The sequence below is a fragment of the Euleptes europaea genome, chromosome 11 (genome assembly GCF_029931775.1).
Source record: "Euleptes europaea isolate rEulEur1 chromosome 11, rEulEur1.hap1, whole genome shotgun sequence".
Taxonomy (NCBI): domain Eukaryota; kingdom Metazoa; phylum Chordata; class Lepidosauria; order Squamata; family Sphaerodactylidae; genus Euleptes; species Euleptes europaea.
Genome location: NC_079322.1, coordinates 60,088,437 through 60,109,851, shown reverse-complemented (window position 1 = coordinate 60,109,851; position 21,415 = coordinate 60,088,437). Strand labels below are relative to the sequence as shown.

Genomic DNA, 21,415 nt, shown 5'->3' with positions numbered 1-21,415 from the left:
CTGCAGGCACACTGGGGGCTAGGAAGCTGCCCTGAGTCCAACTTGGGTTGGGAAAGGGCGGGGTACAAATGGAATAAAATAAATAAGAAATAAACTACAAAGAAATTTGCTATGAGGAGAAAAGCATCTTTAGTTCCACCATTGTTCAAACCACGGGAGAGGGAAAAGTGCTGACTCCACAAGGGCTGCTGCAAGCTAGAGGGACAGTTTGGGAGGGCGGGTGGGGGGGGAACGGTAGATTTTCCTGCAGGACCATCTTTTATTCCAATGCTAAACACGTACTTTGCAATAAAAATTTGAACCTCTATTACCTCCAGAAATGCATAGTAATTTTATCCGTAACAAAATGTCCAGAAAGTGTGCCGTATTAAAACAGCGACAAACACCTGAAAAGTTGTGTGTCACATGAAGTGCGTTAACATTTATTTACAGTTTTTAACTTACATTTCTAGTGGTACAATGTTTGTTTAAAAACAGCCATCGTGTTTTTACTTATCAAACCTTTGATCACATTTCCTCACAAGTGTAAAAGTTGAAAAGGTTTTTTGTTTTGTTTTTCATTTTGCAAAATGCAGCCGTTAACGTTCCTGTGAAAGACCAGAGACTGTACGCAGTGTACAAAAGAGGTGCCATACTACAAAGACATTTCGTCAGTATATCTATTTACAGGAAACTGCACCATAGCTCCTAACATGCAACAGATTGGCATCCTGTTGCATTTGCAGCCACCCGGTGTCATCTGTTACAGGGTCAACGCTTCTCCAGAAGTCGTTCTGGAGCTGTGCTTTACAAAACTCACATATTCATGAGGAGGATGTTAGAAAAGACTGAATACTGTGAAAAAATTTATTAGTCTATACAAGTTCTCTGAAACAAAACCAGCCGCCAGCTGTTTGCGACAGCAAACCCAAAAACGAGAGAGCATGTTCTTTATACACATCCAGAACACAGCTTGTACACATTATTTAAGCTTCAGAACCAACTGCCACAAAGAGAACAGTCATCCCATTCAGGCCTGTCAGCCACAAATGTGCAACAGTGGATTGCTGAAAACAAAGTAATCGACACTTAGAAAGAAGCATTCAAAGTTTGGCAAAGTGATTTATGAGAAGAGACCCGACAGTCAAGCCCTTATAACCAAAAAGAAAGTAAATTCTCCTGTACGTCCAAAGCACACAGTATCATAAAAACAATAGTGTGACTGAGCGCAATTATAAAGCTATCAGGGTTAAAACTTCTTTTAGACAACTATTCACTGGAGTGAGGATTTTAAAACTGAGCAAATTTAGAAACACCCTCCCAAAAGCACAAATCCGTAATTGTGATTAGTTACAAGCTGGAAAGGGCTCTTTATAGCTAAAGAGGTTGTTTGTGTTATGCTGTTAAACTGGGAGAAAAGCATTTGCCCATGAAATGGGCAAATTCTACAAATACCCACTTGAACCACTTCAGAGATGTGTCTGTAGTAGTGCTATAGGTCAGAGTTAAAGACCAAAGTCAGGCAGGATGCAGCCAAAAAATGTATTTGAGATAGCTTTCCTAAGTCGTTCCATGATAATTAAGGTCACTGAATTTGAGTGAGTTTGTTCCCACAAAGGAAACCTTATGCTACGTATAAAAGAACCTGGAAGTTGCAAATGAGGCATGCTTACCATAACACTTCTCAACTGGAAAAGCTGCAGAACACATTTTCCTTTAAAAAAAAATGTTCACTGCCATGACATAACAAATATGTGCAAACTGCAAAGTCCCTAAAATAGCAGATATGAGTTTATGTACAAAGGACATCACTATTCATTTAAATAAGCCAACAGACAAGTCTTCAGGAATTTATAACATAGAACAGTAGCCCCCGCAGCCACCTCCTCGATAACCTTCTTCATTGTTTGACAACTTTACGCCTCTGTTTTGACTCTCACTTTCCCACAGTCCAGGAGTCTGAATGATTTTCTCAACAAGTTCTTCGAAGGCACACTGTACACCGTCACATGTTTTTGCACTTGCCTCTGGGAGGGAAGAAAGTTGAAGTGTTAGACAAGCATCTGTATGCACTTCCCAATTTTCTATTCCATGAAAGGGTTACTGCCCTCCATCATGTTTCAACCATTAAGTAGAGAGTAGCATTTGCTCAGCATGGTTGGCACAGAACTAAAAGACAACTTAAAAGGGCACTGAAATAACTTTTTTGGGGGAGAAAGTCCTTGTATCGCAACAGGAAGCATGTTTTAATTTCTTTTCCTAGAGCTTCTAGGTTCGATAAAGTTGACAACCCTTCTACTGCACTGTGCTACTCCTTAGAAGTACTATAGCAAGAACTGTATTAGATATATAACATATATGACCAAAACTGAACACTGCATGAAACCAACACAATTACTAATGCATCACTAACAAAATTATCCAACTGTGGCGTTCAGACTTCCTGCTTTGGATCACTTGCATTACAAGGGAAAATCAAGACTACAAAGCTGTCTAAAGTGTCCAGAGTCAAGTAGTTTCGTGTCACTCAAGGTACCAATTTAATAATTAATTTAATAATTAATTTCTCATCCAACTTCCATCTTCACCATCAACAAACCAACACTGTCAAATTCTCATGAATTCTAGGAGAAACAGATAATTTACTAAAAGTCTAGGATTTGTTGTTAGAAGAAAGAGGAGAGCCAGTAAACAATAACTAGCAGATTCTGAAACTGCACCACCTCCTTTCACCTTAATGGGTGGTGGAAAGTGCTTTCCAGTCGCAGCTGATTTATGGCGCTCCTACAGAGATTCCACAGCAAGAGACATTCAGAGGTGGTTTGCCACTGCCTGCCTCTGCGCTGTGACCCTGGACTTCCTTGGGGGTTGCCAATCCAAATACTAACCAGGGCTGACCCGGCTAGCCTAGCCCACCCAGGTCAGGGCACTTTAACAGGACCTGTGTGCAACTCCTCTGGATAATCCTCATTAAAAGTAGAGGACATTTTGCAGCACAGGTCTTGGCAGAAGACTAAGCTCATGAAAATGAAGCCGCAAGCATACAACAAAAGCTGTTTGGCTGTGATTCACCCGGAATCCGCATCCAACAAGATTTTAGAAGCTGTAATCACAATGATCACCTCGGATTGGGAAGGCAATTAATACATTATAATAAAATGCTCAGTTCCAGAGTTGTTCTTTGGCAGAATAGTGCAGGGTCTGTAAAGTTTTACTTATAAGCAAATATCCTTTACAATAGGCAATAGTACAATCCCATCTATTACATGTAGCTGTTCAGAACTACACATACAACAGGGACCCCCATCTCCTACATCAAACTCTAGAGCTTACCGATGAACAACATGGAATGTTTCCGCGCAAACTTGAGTCCTTCATTTCTGTCAACTTCCCTGTTTTCCTAGAAGAAGCCACAGAATTATTAGTCACCAACACAGGTACACAAGCAACAAGAAACCTGCTATTTAGAACCACTTACCTTATCAATTTTATTTCCAACTAACATCTTAACTATATCGTTTCTTGTGCAATATGTTTCCAATTCAGTGAGCCAGTTGTCTAGTTTAGCAAAAGTGTCTCTTCTCGTGACGTCATAAACTGAAATAAAGATTCACAATGGCCTGTATTAAGCAATGATGCATGTATTTCAAATTGCTAGCACATGGAGCCTTTCCCCTTCACAGTTTCTGCTTTAACACTCTGTGCTAGTTCCTGTATGATAATCTGTTACAAACATCAATTAGACAACCATCAGCTGAAGCCATGGCATTCCAATTTGGCAAAATGGCCAGTTAAATCTACTTACTCTACTGTGATGGTTTAAGCCCAATAGCTTCTGCAATTAGTGATAATGGAACTAGGAATCCAATTTAGAAGCTTCTCTAAATTACTAGGTGCTGACTACTAACTATTAAAAACCAGACATCCATACAAACTTATAGCACAAAGACACACCCTGCTATTGCCTTAAGACAACAAGGTCTGACAGGGTGGCTTAGAAGTGCAAGCCAAACAGTTTCTCCTACCAGATTCCAATTTAGCTATCCACACTAAGTTTACAAAAAGTTCATTACTTGTGACAAAAGTCTCAATGTTTGAAATTCATTAACTGTGGGATTCAGGTAGAAGAAGAGTTGGTTTTTATATGCCAGCTTTCTCTACCACTTAAGGGAGACTCAAACCAGCTTACAATCACCTTCCCTTCCTCTCCCCACAAGACACCCTGTGAAGTAGGTGGGGCTGAGAGAGCTCTAAAAGAGCTGTGACTTGCCCAAGGTCACCCAGCTGGTTTCATGTGTAGGAGTGGGGAAACAAATCCAGTTCACCAGATTAGCATCCGCTACTCATGTGGAGGAGTGGGGAATCAAACCCGGTTCTCCAGATCAGAATCCACCGCTCCAAACCACTGCTCTTAACCAATACACCATGCTGACAATGGAAAGGAAAATTGGAGGACCTATTAAAAAATTCTTAGGTGTAAGGATGTGTTGCTGGTGACCAATACCAACATCATTCATACCATATTATTCCCCATTACTATGTATGGGTGTGAAAGCTGGAAAATGAAGAACGCTGATTCATTTGAAATGTGGTGACGGAGGAGAGTTTTACTGATACTGTGGACCGTCAAAAAGACAAAACAGTGGGTTCTAGATTAAATCAAGCCTGAACTCTCTCTAGAAGCTAAAATGACTAAACTGAGGCTACTATATTTTGGACACATTAGGAGTCGTCACTGGAAAAGACAATAAAGCTAGGAAAAGTCGAAGGCAGCAGGAAAAGAGGAAGACCCAACATGAGATGGATTGAAAGGAAGCCACAGCTCTCAGTTAGCAAGACCTGAGCAAGGCTGTTAAATATAGGACATTCTTGAGGTCATTAATTCATACGGTCACCATAGGTCAGAAGCGACTTGACGACAATATATATATATATACACACATACACGCTAAAAAAATCCTTTACATTGTATACACTTCTCAGCAAGCTCCAGCCAATCATTGCCTGAAGAAGTATTCTTCTACCACCCATGCAAATCTAGCAACTCTGGCAAATCCATTAGTGCTAGTTACCAATGTGCACCTTGATTTATCCAAGAATTCCTGAACATATTAGCATAACTGCAATTGCTCCAGGGAAATTACTTGCAATGGCCTAAGGGCGCTTCTGCAGGCAGGAACTGGGGGCCAGGATTTACTGATCCTTCTCTCCCAAGTGCAGCTCCCATAATGCACTGATGGCTGCTTCCCTGAACCCTGAGAGTAGTGTTTTGGGGGAAGGGGGAGAGGGAGGTCAATCTAGTTGCAATTCAAGACAAGCCAGACAAGTTATTATTTTTGTTTAAGAACATTTCACATAAATGGTAACCAAAAGCATTCTTACCTAATATAACACCCTGTGCTCCTCTGTAATAACTTGGTGTGAGCGTTCTAAACCGTTCCTGACCAGCTGTGTCCTAAAGAATTAGAAAACTGTAAGTATCATGGGGTCTCTCCTCAGGCATGTAGTATGAAGATGTATCCCAAGATTGGGTGCTTTCCATCCTGAAAGAGCTTTTTTCATGTGAAGGACTGTCTTCAAGAAAAGGACACGAGCGTTCCCCAGGCTAGGACACGTGTCTGGAATGCTTTACTACATGAAAACAGCTCTGAGGTCCAGAGAGCATCTGCGTGGAGATATAGTGATCTGCCAACAGGAGTTGGACTCTGCAGCAGTTTCTCCTGCTACAGGTTTCACCACAGGAGTACTTTCTTAATCCTGAATATTCCTTTTAGAATCACTTCGGGAATAGTTCAAAGACAGACCCAAAAGACAGAACATCCAGGCATCTGTATTTCTCAGTCTCAAAAAATACACTAGAAGATCCCTAATTCAGTAATTTTCCATTCTTTTCTTCCTTTTAATTATATTTTCTAATCCACTGAAAGAAACTACTTCTTAAACTTTAAGAAACAAGACACTCCCTTTCCCTTCTGCTTTTCTGACTGTGTTTAATTTTATTCTGACTGTGTTTAATTTTATTTTACTGTTAAGGTCAGAATGCAGAGTTTGATATTCCTGTTATTTATTTATTTAATTGATTTGTACCCCACCCTTCTCCCCAATGGGGACTCAAAGTGACTTACATTGTTCCCCTCTCTTCCATTTTATCCTCACAACAACCCTGTGAGGTAGGTTAGTGAGAGAATGTGAGCGGTTCAAGGTCACCCAAGCGAGCTTCCATGGCATGAGTGGTGATTTCGACCCAGGTCCCCCAACACTCTTAAACACTACACCACACTGGCTCCACTGTTTCGCACAGACCGGTTTCTAACTCTCAATATGAAATTATGTTTTCACTACTCTTAGAACTAGAGAATGCTACAGAAGGTCACTAGCTTGCAATTATTACTTAATTTATATTCCACTTTTCTTCTATTGTGAAACTTGAGGCAGCTTATATAAAGCTCCTGCTTAACTTCCGCAATGTTACAGTTTCATGTGCTTTTGAATCATACTTGGGACTAGTTTATACACACATAGAACTGATGCTAGATTTGAGTCCAGTAGCACCTTAGAGACCAACAAGATTTTTGGGGTAAAAGCTTTTCAGAGTCAAAGCTCCCTTAGTCAGAGAGATCTTGTTGGTTTCTAAGGCGTTACTGGACTCAAACCTAGCTGTTCTACTGGAGACCAACAAGACTACCCCTTAAAAATAATTGATGGTATAGCACAGGATGCAGTAACTTTGAAATATATCAACTATTCTTCCTCTGTCATTCTTTTGAGTCTCTACCCATCAAAGCAGGGGGTGGAGTAGAATTTTTGCAAAAAAAGAACAAATCATGCCAAAACTCTGGGCTTGATGACAGAAAATTAGAGATAGGTAAAAATTCTGACTTTCGTATTTTCAGATTAGCCTTAACAAGTCTTAGAAGCTGCACACCCCCATGTTTATCTAACTGTAAACTGCTGAAATCTTACTTATTCGATGCACAACACTGTCACCTGCCAGCACCTTCCTTTGATGGGGAAAAACTCCTTCAGATATAAACAGAGAACTATTGACACTGAACAGCAGTAGTGAACACATTGCTTATTTTACTATTAGGGCTTACCCAGATTGCCAACTTCGCCTTATTTCCATCAACTGAGATTGTTTTCACTTTGAAGTCAACACCTAGAAAACAAGAGGATTTAGTAATGTCAGACAAGGCATGATTCAGTTTAAAAGAAGAGAACAAAAAACAGCTGCAGAGGAGAGGAAGGACCCTTCACATGCTAATTCAAAAAAGCAGGCTATTTTCAGACTATGTTCTTTCTACTCCCTTATTCTGGAACACAGGTTTGGGCTAAGGAAAACATTTTCCCAGTTTTCAGAACAGCCACAAGTTTGTAGAGATTTTTTCTCCCGCTGTCAAATTACAGCGACCCAGTTTTCAAGGCAAGAGATTTTCAGATGCGGTTTACCATTGCCTGCCTCTGTGCCATGACCCTGGTATTCCCTGGAGGTCTCCCATCCAAAAACTAACCTGGGCTGACCCTGTTTAGCTTCTGAGATCTGACAAGGCTTGCCTGGGGCTATCCAGGTCAGGGCACCAGTAGAGATACTGATTGGAAAAATAGCAGCAAAAATGCTCATGTTGCCATTAGATTTAGCTTAAAAGCTAGTTTACACAGAACACTTATTGTTGAATATGAATTACTGCAAAGAGATCTACAACTAATATAATTCTTACATAAATATCACTTCCATATAGGAATTTGTAAATCCTGCATTCCCACTGGTGAGGGAAGCATTACTTTTAAAGGATGTACATGGAAACTAGGTTTCTTTAGCTGTTCCAAAGAAACACATTAACCACTAAAGCCACGAGGCTGTACTGAGATGACTATTCTCTCTAACCATCTGTCTCCGACAAGTACTCAGCCCTCAGAATAAAGACAGGTTCAAAGTTTATTTATTCCAGGTGTCAAGTAAAAACCTTATATCCCAGCCAAAAATCTGTGATTCTAAGATTTAGACTGGGCAAAAAGCCCATAACCTATCTTTCTCAAGACTGGGACAATGAAAACAACACTGACACTGTAAGGAAAAGTACATGCTTACAGATTTGAAAACTAAAAAGCAAATTCTTAGGCACATTTTGTTCAAGATTCTGTATGATTGAAGTCAAAGTCTCTGACATACCGTATTTTTCGCTCCATAACACGCACTTTTTTCCTCCTCAAAAGTCTGTGCGTTTTATGGAGCAAATGTGCGCACAGAGCCAGCTGGGTGCGCTGGAATGACGCAAGCCGGCTCTGTGCGCCCCGTTCCAGCGCGCCCAGCCGGCTCTGTGCGCCACGGTGGGCCGCACAGAGCCGGCGGGGCACGCTGGAACAGCGAGCCGGCTTTCCCCGCCCGCCTCCCAGCTGGGAGGCGGGCGGGGCACACAGAGCTGGCTCCCGTCGTTCCAGCGCGAGCCGGCTTTCCCCACCCCGACGGCCAGCTGGGGGGGGCGTGTTATGGTCAGGTGCGTGCTATGGAGCGAAAAATACAGTATGTATTTGATCATGTGTTATACACATATGGCAAAATGGAAAGATGTGCATTTGTCAAACTTACTGCATATAGGATTGCTTACATTTCCTACCCAAGAGAGAACTGTGAAGAAAACTTAAAAGCAAAAACCAGATAGAGGCACAAAGAACCAAATGCATTCCCAACAGACAATGCAGAGAAACAAAATGGTGGCTGTACTATTTACCCTAGAGGAGAACACAGGGAAGTTGCCTGCCCCCGCCAGGTCTTTTTCAATTTTTCCAATTGACAGTTTAGGGGAAAATAAAAACTCTCATATGGAAAATTGTCGAAGGCTTTCACGGTCAGAGTTCATTGGTTCTTGTAGGTTATCCGGGTTGTGTGACCGTGGTCTTGGTATTTTCTTTCCTGACGTTTCGCCCACAGCTGTAGCAGGCATCTTCAGAGGAGTAACACTGAAGGACAGTGTCTCTCAGTGTCAAGTGTGTAGGAAGAGCAATATATAGTCAAAAGGGGGTTGGGTTTGAGCTGAGTCATTGTCTTGCAAAGTATTGAAGGTAATGTGCTAATCACTGCCCTGTAAGTATCAAGATAATGTGCTAATGAGGGTGTGGTATGTTAATGTGGAACCATTGTATCCTGAAGTGATCTGATATCCAAAACTAATCTGCATGGCTATTGTGGACTGTAGTCTTTGTTAGTCTGGAGGTTTTCAGGACAGGAAGCCAAGAAATCAGCAGTGGCTGAACATGGACTGACCCAAATAGGACACAGGGTCTTATTCCAAGACACTGAAATACTGGACAATTCTACCAACTATTTTGTCAGATTACACAGAGAAGCCATTGAAATTCATAAACATCAGCACAACTTTAACAGAAGAGAGTTTAAGAATGAATAAGGCTTGGCTTCCTGTCCTGAAAACCTCCTGACTAACAAAGACTACAGTCCACAATAGCCATGAGGATTAGCTTTGGATAACAGATCACTTCAGGATACAATGGTTCCACATTAACATACCACAACCTTGTTAGCACATTATCTTGATACTTACAGGGCAATGATTAGCACATTACCTTCAATACTTTGCAAGATAATGACTCAGCTCAAACCCAACCCCTTTTGACTATATATTGCTCTTCCTACACACCTGACACTGAGAGACACTGTCCTTCAGTGTTACTCCTCTGAAGATGCCTGCCACAGCTGTGGGCGAAACGTCAGGAAAGAAAATACCAAGACCACTGTCACACAACCTGGATAACCTACAAGAACCAATCTCATATGGAATATTATTCTCCTTCAGAATGAGTGAAGTGACTTTTTAAGACAGAGTTTTAGTCACTCAGAATGTTCAGCATTCAATTTACCTGATGGGAAGATTAGAATATTTGGGGAGGCACTGAAAAAAAAACTCCCATTAAGCATTTCCCCCCTTTTGGAATAGGTGAAATGTGCTAAAGATAGCATAGGATGCAGCGATTTGTAGCTCTCTTTTGTTTTCATACTGGGTGTATTTACAATTTTGTTTGTAGAAGACTAAGGAATTTCCACTTTTAATTCCATAAGATTGCCAGGTAATACAATGTTACGTGTTATGTTATAACCAATACATTTTATGTTAAAGCAGCAAAATTTGCTAGGAAAGTAAGTATTGAAACATATGCAACTTTCTCCAGTTTTTTCCAGACAACAGAAAAAAAACAGTTTCATCTCAAAGCTTCAAAATCCCTTAGCTGGTCCCAGTGTCAGCTTCATTCGGTATCTGCTTCATATTAAGGACACATACACATGAAAACTGGATGAAGTGGGGGGGGGGTGAGATTATGTGCACACCACTTTTAGGGAACAATGCCTCATGCTATGAAACACAGTTTTAGACAGAAGAGTATTAATGGTGTGCCCTCCTCAAAGAAATAAGAATGCCTCTATACTACCAACTTAGCTTACAGGTCTTAATTGAATCTGCCATTCTTCCAGTGTTTCATGACATAGGTGTCAATCCCTTGTGTTGATTGAGATGCCAGTGGAAGAATTGTTTCTCCTCATAAACTTTAAATACTGCATACTCGTGTGTCTCTGCTTCCTTCTTTTGCTCTTTGGTATGTTTGTTCTGGTACAACTGAACTGCACAATTCAAATCTTAACACAATGTCTCCTGAACAAACCACTGTGCTACATGTGCAATACAAGATAGATACCATTAGAGTTTTTGTAGAGTTTTTAAACAGTCTTTAAAAAGCACTAAGCTGGGAAGACAACATTCCCTTCACAAGTCAGCGCTAAGAAATTTAAGTGCCTTTGCCTAGCTCTAAGATGATCAGAGTCCAAGAACCAAGCAATTCTTCAGTCCTATTTTAACTGAATATGACATACTGCTACATAAGCACCTTTTAAAATGACATATCAAGTACCTCACAATAATGGAAGGCAGAGTTATAACATCAATGCACACTTACAAGTGCAGTAGAAACTCCATATATTTTGTTATCAGATGGATGTTGCACAGCATATTATATGACACTTTGCCGACAACTAAGTTCATATGCTTTGTAAACTTGTTCATTTCATTTATACCCCCACATTTCTCGCCAATGGGGACCCAAACCAGCTTACATAATTCTTCTGTCTTCCATTTTATCCTTACAGCAACCCTGTGAGTCAGGTTAGCTGAGTGTGTGACTGACCCAAAGTCATGCAGCAAACTTCTCTGGCAGGTCAGGAATTCAAATTTATGTCTCCCAGATACTTTAACCACCGCACCCGAGGAATAAATTACTAAATGCTACATTCTAGTGTTCATAGCAGAATTCAATCAGAACTACATTTGGACATTCCAATAAAGTTAAGTAGTGCCTTGATCCTATGGAGGCAAACAGGAAATACACCCACAAACCCATTTACACTGCAAATAAGAACAGTTCTCCAAAGCCAATGCAAGACTTCTCCAATGGCAGTTTAAGATAATATCCTTTACTCCAAAACATTTAAGAATTTATTCCACAGGGTGGTTGCGAAAATAAACATGATGGAAGTGTCAACCACTTTGCTTATCAAGTGCTACACTAATAAAAAACCTAGAACAATAATAAAAAAGTGATTTCCTAATACAAGAAATTTAAAAAACCAATCTGATTTCAATATGGAGTGCTCTGCCTCTCTTCAGAAGCATGGAAGGTCAAAATAGATTTATAATGCAATATCTAGATTTTTCAGTTGATTCTAGCAATTTACTACTTACAAACGGTTATTTTATCAAGTGCGTATGAAATGCCTTGCATTAAATTTCATATACATACAAACATAAGAGCTGGAAGGAACCTCAACAGTCATGTAGTCCAACCCCCTGCACAATGCAGGAAATTCACAATTACCCCCCCCCCCAACTCCACCAGTAACCGTGCTCTATACCCAGAGGAAGGCAAAGAACATCCAGGGTTCCTGGCCAATCTGGCCTGCAGGAAAATTCCTTCCTGACTCCAAAGTGGCGATCCGCATTACCCTAGGCATGTAAGAAAGGGCCACAAGATGCAATCTTCACAAAAGGTTAAGAAACCTACAGCTTTCCAGTACTCAAGAATCCACCGTTTCAATTTTTAATTATCTTAGCCCTTATTGTTTGTGCCAGGGCTCCAGTTTTCTCTGCCTAATACTTTTGCTGCAATTACCTTATTTCTATTAGACAATATATTAATTCAGAGTCACAAACAGATATTCTAAATTTAATCAAAGTATCAAGCACACGACAACTTACCAATTGTTGCTGCAAGTTCTGGATCAAATGTATCATCTGTGAATCGTAACAGGAGGCTGTACCAAAGGGAAAAAGGAGGGAGAGAAGGGAAAAAAATAATGTTCCATTAAATTTATACCAGAAATGGACCCAGAGTACCAACATTTTTATATATCATGTTACATGGCCATAACAGAGAGCTAAATTATCACAATGGGATCTTCTAAAACATATGGTTTTCTGTAACAGCTGTTGCTGCAATTCCTTCAGTACTGACTAACTTGTACACATTTACAGTCTGCTTCCTCTTGAGAAGAATTCTATCAATGTAGCATTCACAATGCGAAGAACGATTCAAGCATCTTAGCAATTTTGTGTGAGGAAATCTTAACTGATATACAAATAGCAGAAGTGACCCATCCAAGTTAAGCTTCTACGAGAAAGCCTATTAAAATTATTATCCAGGAATTAAGAGTTCATTTTTGAAGCTTACTATTAAAACAGTAAAGATACTCTGTAAATCGCAAGCCTGTCATAACTTTAATATTTATATGCTGCCTCTTCACAGAAATTGTTCAAGGAAACTGTACAACACAAGACAACGGGCAGCCCATTCCTAGGTGTGGCAGAGCCACGCCACCACCAAAGAAGATTCCTGGCCGCCATGGAGACGAAAAACCCATTTTAAAATTTTAAAAAACAGAAGAAGGGCAAAAAAGCCCCATTGCCTTTAGCAGGGCTACACCGTCAAAAAAGGTGGCGTAGCCATGCCACCATGGGAAAGGGCGTTCCTGGAGCAAAAGGGGCTAGGAAGCTGCCTAAAGGCAGCTCCACCCCCAGGAATGCCTCCCGGGATGCTGACAAGGAGACTTGCACTAAATGCATGCTGGCGGGGGAGGCCGTGGCAGCTCTGCAGTGCCCAGGCACCAGCAGAAATATCCCCCATGCTGGTGTAAGTGCCCATTATCACGGGATAAATGGGCACTTACACCAGCATGGGGTCATGTCAGCTCCTAAACCGATCCCCACCCCCCGCTTAGGAATGTGTCCCAAGATTCAAATTTCAACAGGCATTCCAAATAAAATCCACTCAGTCACCAAAAAGTCTTTAATTCAGCAGTCATAAAACAATCAGTATAAGGGTAATGAGAACAGCACAATGCTGAGAGAATGCTGGTCAAAATACATAAAAATAGACAGCCAACTAAAAAGTGGGATGAAACAATTAGAAGCTTCTTGGGCAGACCAGAATGTTTTGACTTGGTGCCCGACAGACAAACTGTTGCCACTGATAATAAGGATGCAGACTTAGTTTTTAAAAGCAACCGATTGTTTAAATTTTATCATTTAACATACAAAACACTAACACTCACAATTCATCTTTTGTGATGTGATTCCAAGCATTACTCCTTTTTGCATGCTCCATCTTCAAATCTATGTTGTACAACAAGCAAAAGGCCACCCTATACTGGAGAATGAGGGAGTTTACTTCTCTATTAGAAGCCTTGTTCCTCGACTTTCCTTCAGGACGTTCTTCCTCCTAAGCTGATGACTGACATTCCCTCTGAGCAGGAAGTTCTCCAAATGCTCAGGGATCACCTGCTAGAAGTCACAGATCCACCCTTTAGCTAATCCAACCTCTGCACTTGTATCAATACAAAGCTGAACACCCGCTCCTCCTGAGAACTTTTAACGCTTACAGTAATATGTAAATGATAAACAAAACCATATTGCTTAATCAACTAGTGTTTCACTTCCCTGAGAAAGTTCTGTCTCTTTGCCATCTGGCTCACCTCCACGGGCAGAGAGCAGGGCTTGAGATGCAGAGTAAGCAGAACAATGCAGGAGGAGGTGGTCCTTCAGTCCCCCCAATCTCAAACTGTTTAAGACAACAGCACATTGAACTATGCCCAAAAACAAACAGGCAGGCAGCCTAGATCTTTCTGCTTAGCAGTGCTATGATCCCTGTATGCAACCCCAACAGCAACTTCATCATCACGTTCCATCTGATTTACTTGGGGCTACTTAAACATAAAATTCTTACAGTACTGGTAGAAAGCACCCAGCCTACAGCCACACTATTTAACAAGTCAAAGCAGAAAAAAGAACATAGTAGACCCTTTAAGAGATATCATTTAGTTTGCTCATTAATTCCTGCATGCCCTGGAGATTTATTTCCTTTTGCAAATGGGGGGGGGGGTTACTAGGGTGTCTGCATAAAATGCAACACTTTCCCACTACTACCTCCCTTCTAATCCTATCTACTCCAGCCAAACATTTGAATAACTATAGCCAGGATACATTTAACTTGTTTTCCCTGCTATCACAAGCATTACAGTTGCTTAATCTGGCAATTAAAATGAAGATACTCTCCTTGCACTGGCTGATTACAGGTAAACAATATACTGCTTTAAGAATGTGAGGCTTCCCAAGGTCACATACTAAAGAGATGACCTCATCTGGAAGATGTGTCAAACCTGCCAGCACTAAAGTATTGCAACATCTTACAGATCCAACATGCTGTAGTACAAAGGGAAAAGTACAAATGCACTATAAGTGTTTTGTGGGTTTTTTTATTCTCAGGTTTACAAATTCAGAATAGGAAATTTAACTGCTATATTTCCTGCTCAGAGTTATATTAATTATATATGGTGCTGCTCCAAGAAAGATTTCAAACTACTAGGACAGATGAAACATGCCTGACATTTAGTAAACAAGTGACTCAGTTGCATCTGCCAAATAAATTGGATGGGAGTGTTTTTAGATCATACAAAAAACAACAACTCCCCTTATAGAACAGCTGTTTGTTGTGCACTTCACTACATATTTTACTTTACATATTTTACTTTATATCCAAGCATTTATGTCCATATTATACATAATACATTGATAAATCATTGTGATGCAGTGCTTAGAATGTTAGGAGACCCGAGTTCAAGTTTTCACTCTACCATGAAGCTCACTGGTTCACTTCAAGCCAATCTATGTCTCAGCCTCACCTACCTCACAAGATTGTTACAAAGACAGAATGTGTGCATGGGGTGGATTAATATATGCTGCTCCAGTATGATGAAAATGAATTAAATACAAAACACCTCAAGAAGTGAGGTTCAATATACACCAAACAAGGCTATCCAAAACAGCAAATTGTTTTATTCCCTTAAGAAACCAGTCCACTATTCAGCAAGGGTACTGAGAAGATTATGTGGAATTGCTACTTATTAATGAAACTCAAATACCTGGGGGGGTGTTACAGCAGAAAATAAGACAATATTGCCCTCCTCAAAATATTTCCAAGCTAGAGGAGTTGAAGAAAAAGTAACAAGATAGTGGGAACGGAATCTTGGTTTCCCAGATTCATTGCTACCACAGATATGAGCAAACACCCTCTCCTGTAATCCAGAGAAGTAGCTAGAAAGTGTGGAGCAATGCCCGAGCCTGTAAAAAATAATATTAAATATTTTCTAACAGTTAGAGCTGTTCCTCAGAGGAACAGGCTTCCTTGGGAGGTGGTAAGCTCTCCTTCCCTGGAGGTTTTTAAGAAGAGGTTATATGGCCATCTGTCAGCAATGACCTTAAGCCAGGAGAGGGGAACTTTTTTTCTGCCAAGGGCCATTTGGATATTTATAACATCATTCGCGGGCCATACAAATTAAAAATTAGCCTGCTATATTTGGTCAAACATTTAGCCAAGAGGCACGACCAGAGACAACTCTGAGTGTCTGCCACATAGAGCCACTCGCTTTTGAGCTCTGCTGTCCCCAGCTGGGCCCAAAAGAGTCAGACCAAATTATTTCATGGGCCTTATACGGCCCCCGGGCCTGTCGTTCCCCACCCCTGCCTTAAGCGGATGATGAGAGGGAGGGCATCTTGGCCATCTTCTGAGCATGGTGTAGGGGGTCACTGGGGGTGTGGGAGGGGGAGGTAGTTGTGAATTTCCTGCATTGTGCAGGGGATTGGACTAGATGACCCTGGTGGTCCCTTCCAACTCTATGATTCTATAATTCTATGAATCTTGGTTTCCAGATTCATCGCCACCACAGATCTGAGCAAACTCCCACTCCTATAATCCATAGAAATAGCTAGAAAGTGTGGAGCAATGCCTGAGCCTGTACAAAACAATTATAAAATGTTGCACACTGCTTTGAACAGTGAAACTCAACACTTTATAACTACTCTACCCGAGTTCTGCATTCAGAGGGAGTTTTGCACTCCAGGGGGATTCTCAGAGTGTCAGACTTTGGGGTGGGGGGGGTGCAGTGCCAGTCCCAATCCAGACAGGCTGAGTGAACTTGGTCCTCCTCCCTAAGAAGGGTTGCCAGGTCCCTCTTCGCCACCGGCGGGTGGTTTTTTGGGCGGAGCCTGAAGAGGGCGGTGTTTGGGGAGGGGCTTCAATACCATACAGTCCAATTGCCAAAGCGGCCATTTTCTCCAGGTGAACTGATGTCTATTGGCTGGAAATCAGTTGTAATAGCAGATCTCCAGCTAGTACCTGGAGGTTAAGCAACCAAAATAAAACACCTGTGTAATACTACCACAGGTAAGGAACTAAGTACAGGAAAGGCTGGTGATATTCAATAAATCACAAGTTTACAAAAACAAGGTGTATTAAGTGCAGTGAATGACATACAACACAAATCTATATACAATCCTATGTTAACAGTCCTAAAGGGTACAAGTCTCAAAAGTTCCACTATGAGTAATCTTCATAGAAGAATGGCGAGGGAATTTGGTATAAACAGTCCCATACAGGTACAAGTATCCAACAATGAACTGCAACAAATCTTCATAGAAGATCATAGTAGCAAGGGGGACGATCGTTTCTGTTCTTCCTCAGCCCCATTTCGTCAAAGCCAATTTGTATGCATTCAAAATTCTCATATTATTTCCTTTCTCCCACAGGGATGAAAAAAACAGCTATGCCAAATAAATCTTGTCGTGTTCCCCTAAGGGATACTCCATTTCCGATGCATAGATGCACAGATGCTTAAAGCAGTTCCCAAAGGGATGTGTGTGTGTAAAGTGCAGTCAAGTCGCAGCCGACTTATGGCGACCCCTTTTGGGGGTGTTCATGGCAAGAGACTAACGGAGAGGTGGTCTGCCAGTGCCTTCCTCTGCGCAGCAACCCTGGAGTTCCTTGGTGGCCCCCCATCCAAATACTAACCAGGGCTGACCCTGCTTAGCTTCTGAGATCTGACGAGATCAGGCTAGCCTGGGCCACCCGTTGTAAGGGATACAACTCTTTGATTGATTGAATATCATCAGCCTTTCCTGTACTGAGTACCTGGAGGTTGGCAACCCTATTCCTAAGGCACCTCGCAGGGGTTGTTGTGCGAATTAAACGGGAGCGGGGAGAGCCACGAACGCTGCCTCGGGTTCCCTGTGGGACGGGCAGAATAATACGATCCCAGAGTGGACCCGTGGCCAACAAAGGAGGGCGAGCTCCACGCGACCCACCCAGGCCTCCCGGCCTTCCTCCCAGGGTGACATCACGGGCCGGCTTCCAAGGCGGAGGGCGTGGCTTCCAGGCAGGTTCTGGGGCCTGACCCCTCCCTGCCCCCCCCCCCGCATTGAGAATTCAAATCCCAACGGTAGAGAAGCCGCGAGGCGAAATCCGGCCCCTCAGAAAGGGGGGAGAGGAGGCTCCCTGCCCCAACCGTCGGACGAGGCCTGCCCGAAGTGGGGCGGAGAAGGCCGCGAGGCGGGCGGAGGCCGCGGCCTCGGAGGCCCCACCTGGACTTGCCGACGCCGCTCTCGCCGATGATGAGTATCTTCAGCGTAGTCAAAATGTCCTCGTCCATCTCGACGGCCGAGAGAAAGGAGCCCCGACTAACCCGATCCGCAGAGGAGCCTCCTCAGTCCTGACGCAGGCTGCCACGTCTTCTGCGCATGCGTCCCTTCTGCGCCCGTTTCCGCTCCTCCTCGGACGCCCAAGCGCGCATGCGCCCGGGTCCTTCGACATCCTGGCCGTAACTCCGCCCCTTTCCCAGGTGTTTGGTGAGCTGCTGCGCAGCCGCGCGCAGGGAATCGGGGGATTTGCAACTGTGCGTGCGGCTCTTTTGCCTGGCGTGGGTCAAAAGCTCAGTCCCGGAGGGACTCAAACCCAACTATTGCACAGATTGTTTTTTTTTTTTCCTGCTGACTAACGTCTAGGAAGAAAGCTGATAGGAAGAAAATAGATTCCTTTGAAATGTGGTGTTGGAGGAGAGGGTGACGGATTCCGCGGACTGCCAAAAAAACAAATCAGTGGGTTCTAGATCAAATCAAGCCTGAACTGACCCTGGAAGCTAAAATGACTAAACTGAGGCTGTCGTATTTTGGTCATGTCATGAGGCGACAAGAGTCACTGGAAAAGACAGTCATGCTAGGAAAAGTTGAGGGCAGCAGGAAAAGAGGAAGACCCGGCAAGAGATGGATTGACTCAATAAAGGAAGCCACAGCCTTCAATTTGCAAGACCTGAGCAAGGCTGTCAAAGATAGGACATTTTGGAGGACTTTCATTCATAGTGTCGTCATGAGTCGGAAGCGACTTGACGGCATTTAACACACACACAACGTCTAGGACTGCGTTGCACACGTCAAAAATATTGAAATACATTCAGGGCAGACAGAATAATCTCATTAGTTACTCAGAATTTTAAGGCAACAAAAAGAGTCTTCTGGTATCTAAAAGGCGATCAGTATTTGAAGGGCTGTCACTCAGAGAAGGGCAGGGAGCTGTTCCTGTTGACAGGAGAGGATAGGACTCACAATAATGGGTTTAAATTGAGGGCGGAAAATTAGGGAAAATTTTTTTTTACAGTAACAGTTGTTGAACAGTGGAATCAGCTTCCTGGGGGGGGGGAGTGAGCTCCCCCTCACTGGCAATCTTTAAGCCACTGGTTCCCAACCAGGGGTCTCTGGACCCCCAGGGGTCCGCGAGAACTAAATTAAGGTCCGCGAAACAAAGTTATAAACCCATAATAAATTAATATTTTCAATTAAAAGTTCTCTATTATAAAATATATATTCAAATATTATTCTAATTTTAATGTTTAGCTAACAGTCATGATTAAAGTTTATTTTCAAATTCTCAGAATTTTTATTTTGAACCTTGGGGTCCCTGCACCGAACAAAAAAGTCCTAGTGGTCCCTGGTCAAAAAAAGGTTGGGAACCACTGCTTTAAGCAGAGGCTGGACAAACACTTGTCAGGGATGCTTAGGCTGATCCTGCATTGAGCAGGGGGTTGGATTAGATGGCCTGTATGGCCACTTCCAACTCCATGGTTCTATACCCTGTGGCATGATAGAGGGTCTCTGTTATATTCAGTTTGCAGCATTGGGGCTGGGGGCTGTAAGAGTTATACTGCAGACTTCAGTGGGTTTAGAGTGGTATAGCTCCGAAGATGGCACTGCAACATAACTACCCTTCTGGAATCAGATTTTTGAAACGGTTATACATTTTCTTCAATCCATTTTGCTTGGGCGGGGAACTAGAGCACAGCACAGAACGTTCAGTCATTTGTAACCATTGTGAATAGCTGAAAGAGAGTGCTATGACTTAAACAGTATGGATTTTAATACTTCAGACCTTGAGGCTTTGTGTTCCAAACCTGAAAACTTTGAGACCAAATAAGCCTGCAAGTAAACTGTGTCCTCAGAACAGTGGGAGCTCGTCTCATAAAAGCAAAAAAGATTTATTAAAAGGGGTGGTTGTAAAAACAATATAATAAGGATATGGGTGTGTTCAGAAAGTTAGCAGCAGAGTTAACACACTTATTTGCCTTCAGTTCTCATCAAAAACAGGATTGTAATTCTGAGGACAAAGCTGGAGGATCATGCTGGCACTCAGGTAAATTTGCCTTGGATGAGGAAGTCAAAGAAAACAGGCAGCATACTTTGGTGGCAAAAAAACAGAAATCAATGTAAAGAAAAGAGGACCCTATACTAGGCAGACCATATTTCCTTGTGATGAAAATGGGACAGTGGGATAGCAAAAACAGGACAGGGGTTATGTGATATGAGTGTAATCCAATCGGAGCACTTTTTCTATGAGAATTTACCCAGCCATTCCTGCATGCAGCATAAGAAATGTCAGAACTGAAGGAAACAAACGTTGGAAATGTAATGAGGTGCAAAAAGGGACAAAATTGACATTTTAATTAAAAAGACGAGACGGCTGGGAAATATGATAAAAAACGGGACTGTCCCATTCAAAATGGTACATATGGTCAGCCTACCCTATACAAAAGGAAGATTGTGAGATGCTTAGGCCAAGTTAGATTTTAAGAATAGTAACATCCTCCTGCTATTTCAAAGCAGAATATTGCCATCTAGAAGACTGCTGTGTGTTGCAACACTGCATTTTTGTGGACGATCCAATTTCAGTTGCCCATTTCCACACATTACGCCTCAATTCAATGGACAGGACATTTTCCTCTTCTGGCTGTTGGCAACCCTAAAAGGAAAATATCTTTTCTTGTTTTGACCAGTCTGGTTCCTATCCAGCATTTCCCCTCTATTCTCACTCATATCTTTGCGTTTCGTTTTCCGTTCTCTTCATTTCCCCCCTTCAGTTGTGTGTGGGAGTAGGCAGTGGCACAGAGTCTGGAGCATGCTTATACTTTCTGCAGGCCAGTACAAGCTTAAGAGCAGGAAACTGACATTTTGTGACATGGAGTAATAGTTACACCACGTTAAAGTACCTGGACGCCCTGCCCCCACAAAAAACCACACTTAAGCAAGTGGAATTGCACCCACTTCTTCCAGTTGCAGATTTAGTCCTCAGGCTTGCGACAGAGTCCTCGGGCTGCCTGGACAGTCTCGTTCAGTCCCTGGACTCTGGCATTGCAACATGTGTTGAAAAACCAAGGTTTTCTGTTGTTTCAATTGCTGATAGGCCTAATGAATGACATCTGGTATGTAGGCCAAAAGTCAGCCAGCGGTAACAAAGTGGGGAAGGAGCCTTCATTGCATGGGACTCTTAACTTTTGCTCACATCAAAACAAGACCCCTCCAGAATCATTCTTCAGAGGGAAATAGTCCTTTTTGTCTTGAATACTCTCTGTGAATCAGTAACAGGATAAATATGGTAAACCGTTGCTGTGTGAAGCAATACATACTACTTCCAGAAATTTCCCCTCTCCTAACAATAAGATCAAAGAGCCCCGTGGCGCAGAGTGGTAAGCTGTAGTACTGCAGTCCAAGCTTATGCTCACAAC

At 42.3% G+C, this 21,415-nt stretch overlaps 1 protein-coding gene across 1 annotated transcript; it reads right to left on the bottom strand.

The window, feature by feature from the left end:
• Window positions 1-1,436: 1,436 nt before the first annotated feature.
• RAB18 (RAB18, member RAS oncogene family) lies at window positions 1,437-18,029 on the bottom strand. The gene is made up of 7 exons (XM_056857489.1): window positions 17,949-18,029; window positions 12,237-12,292; window positions 7,077-7,138; window positions 5,362-5,434; window positions 3,458-3,576; window positions 3,313-3,379; window positions 1,437-2,006 (listed from the first exon to the last, which is right to left on the bottom strand). Exons 1-7 carry the CDS (start codon window positions 18,014-18,016, stop codon window positions 1,831-1,833), a joined length of 621 nt encoding a protein of 206 aa, XP_056713467.1. The 5' UTR covers window positions 18,017-18,029; the 3' UTR covers window positions 1,437-1,830.
• Between the last annotated feature and the right edge of the window lie 3,386 nt (window positions 18,030-21,415).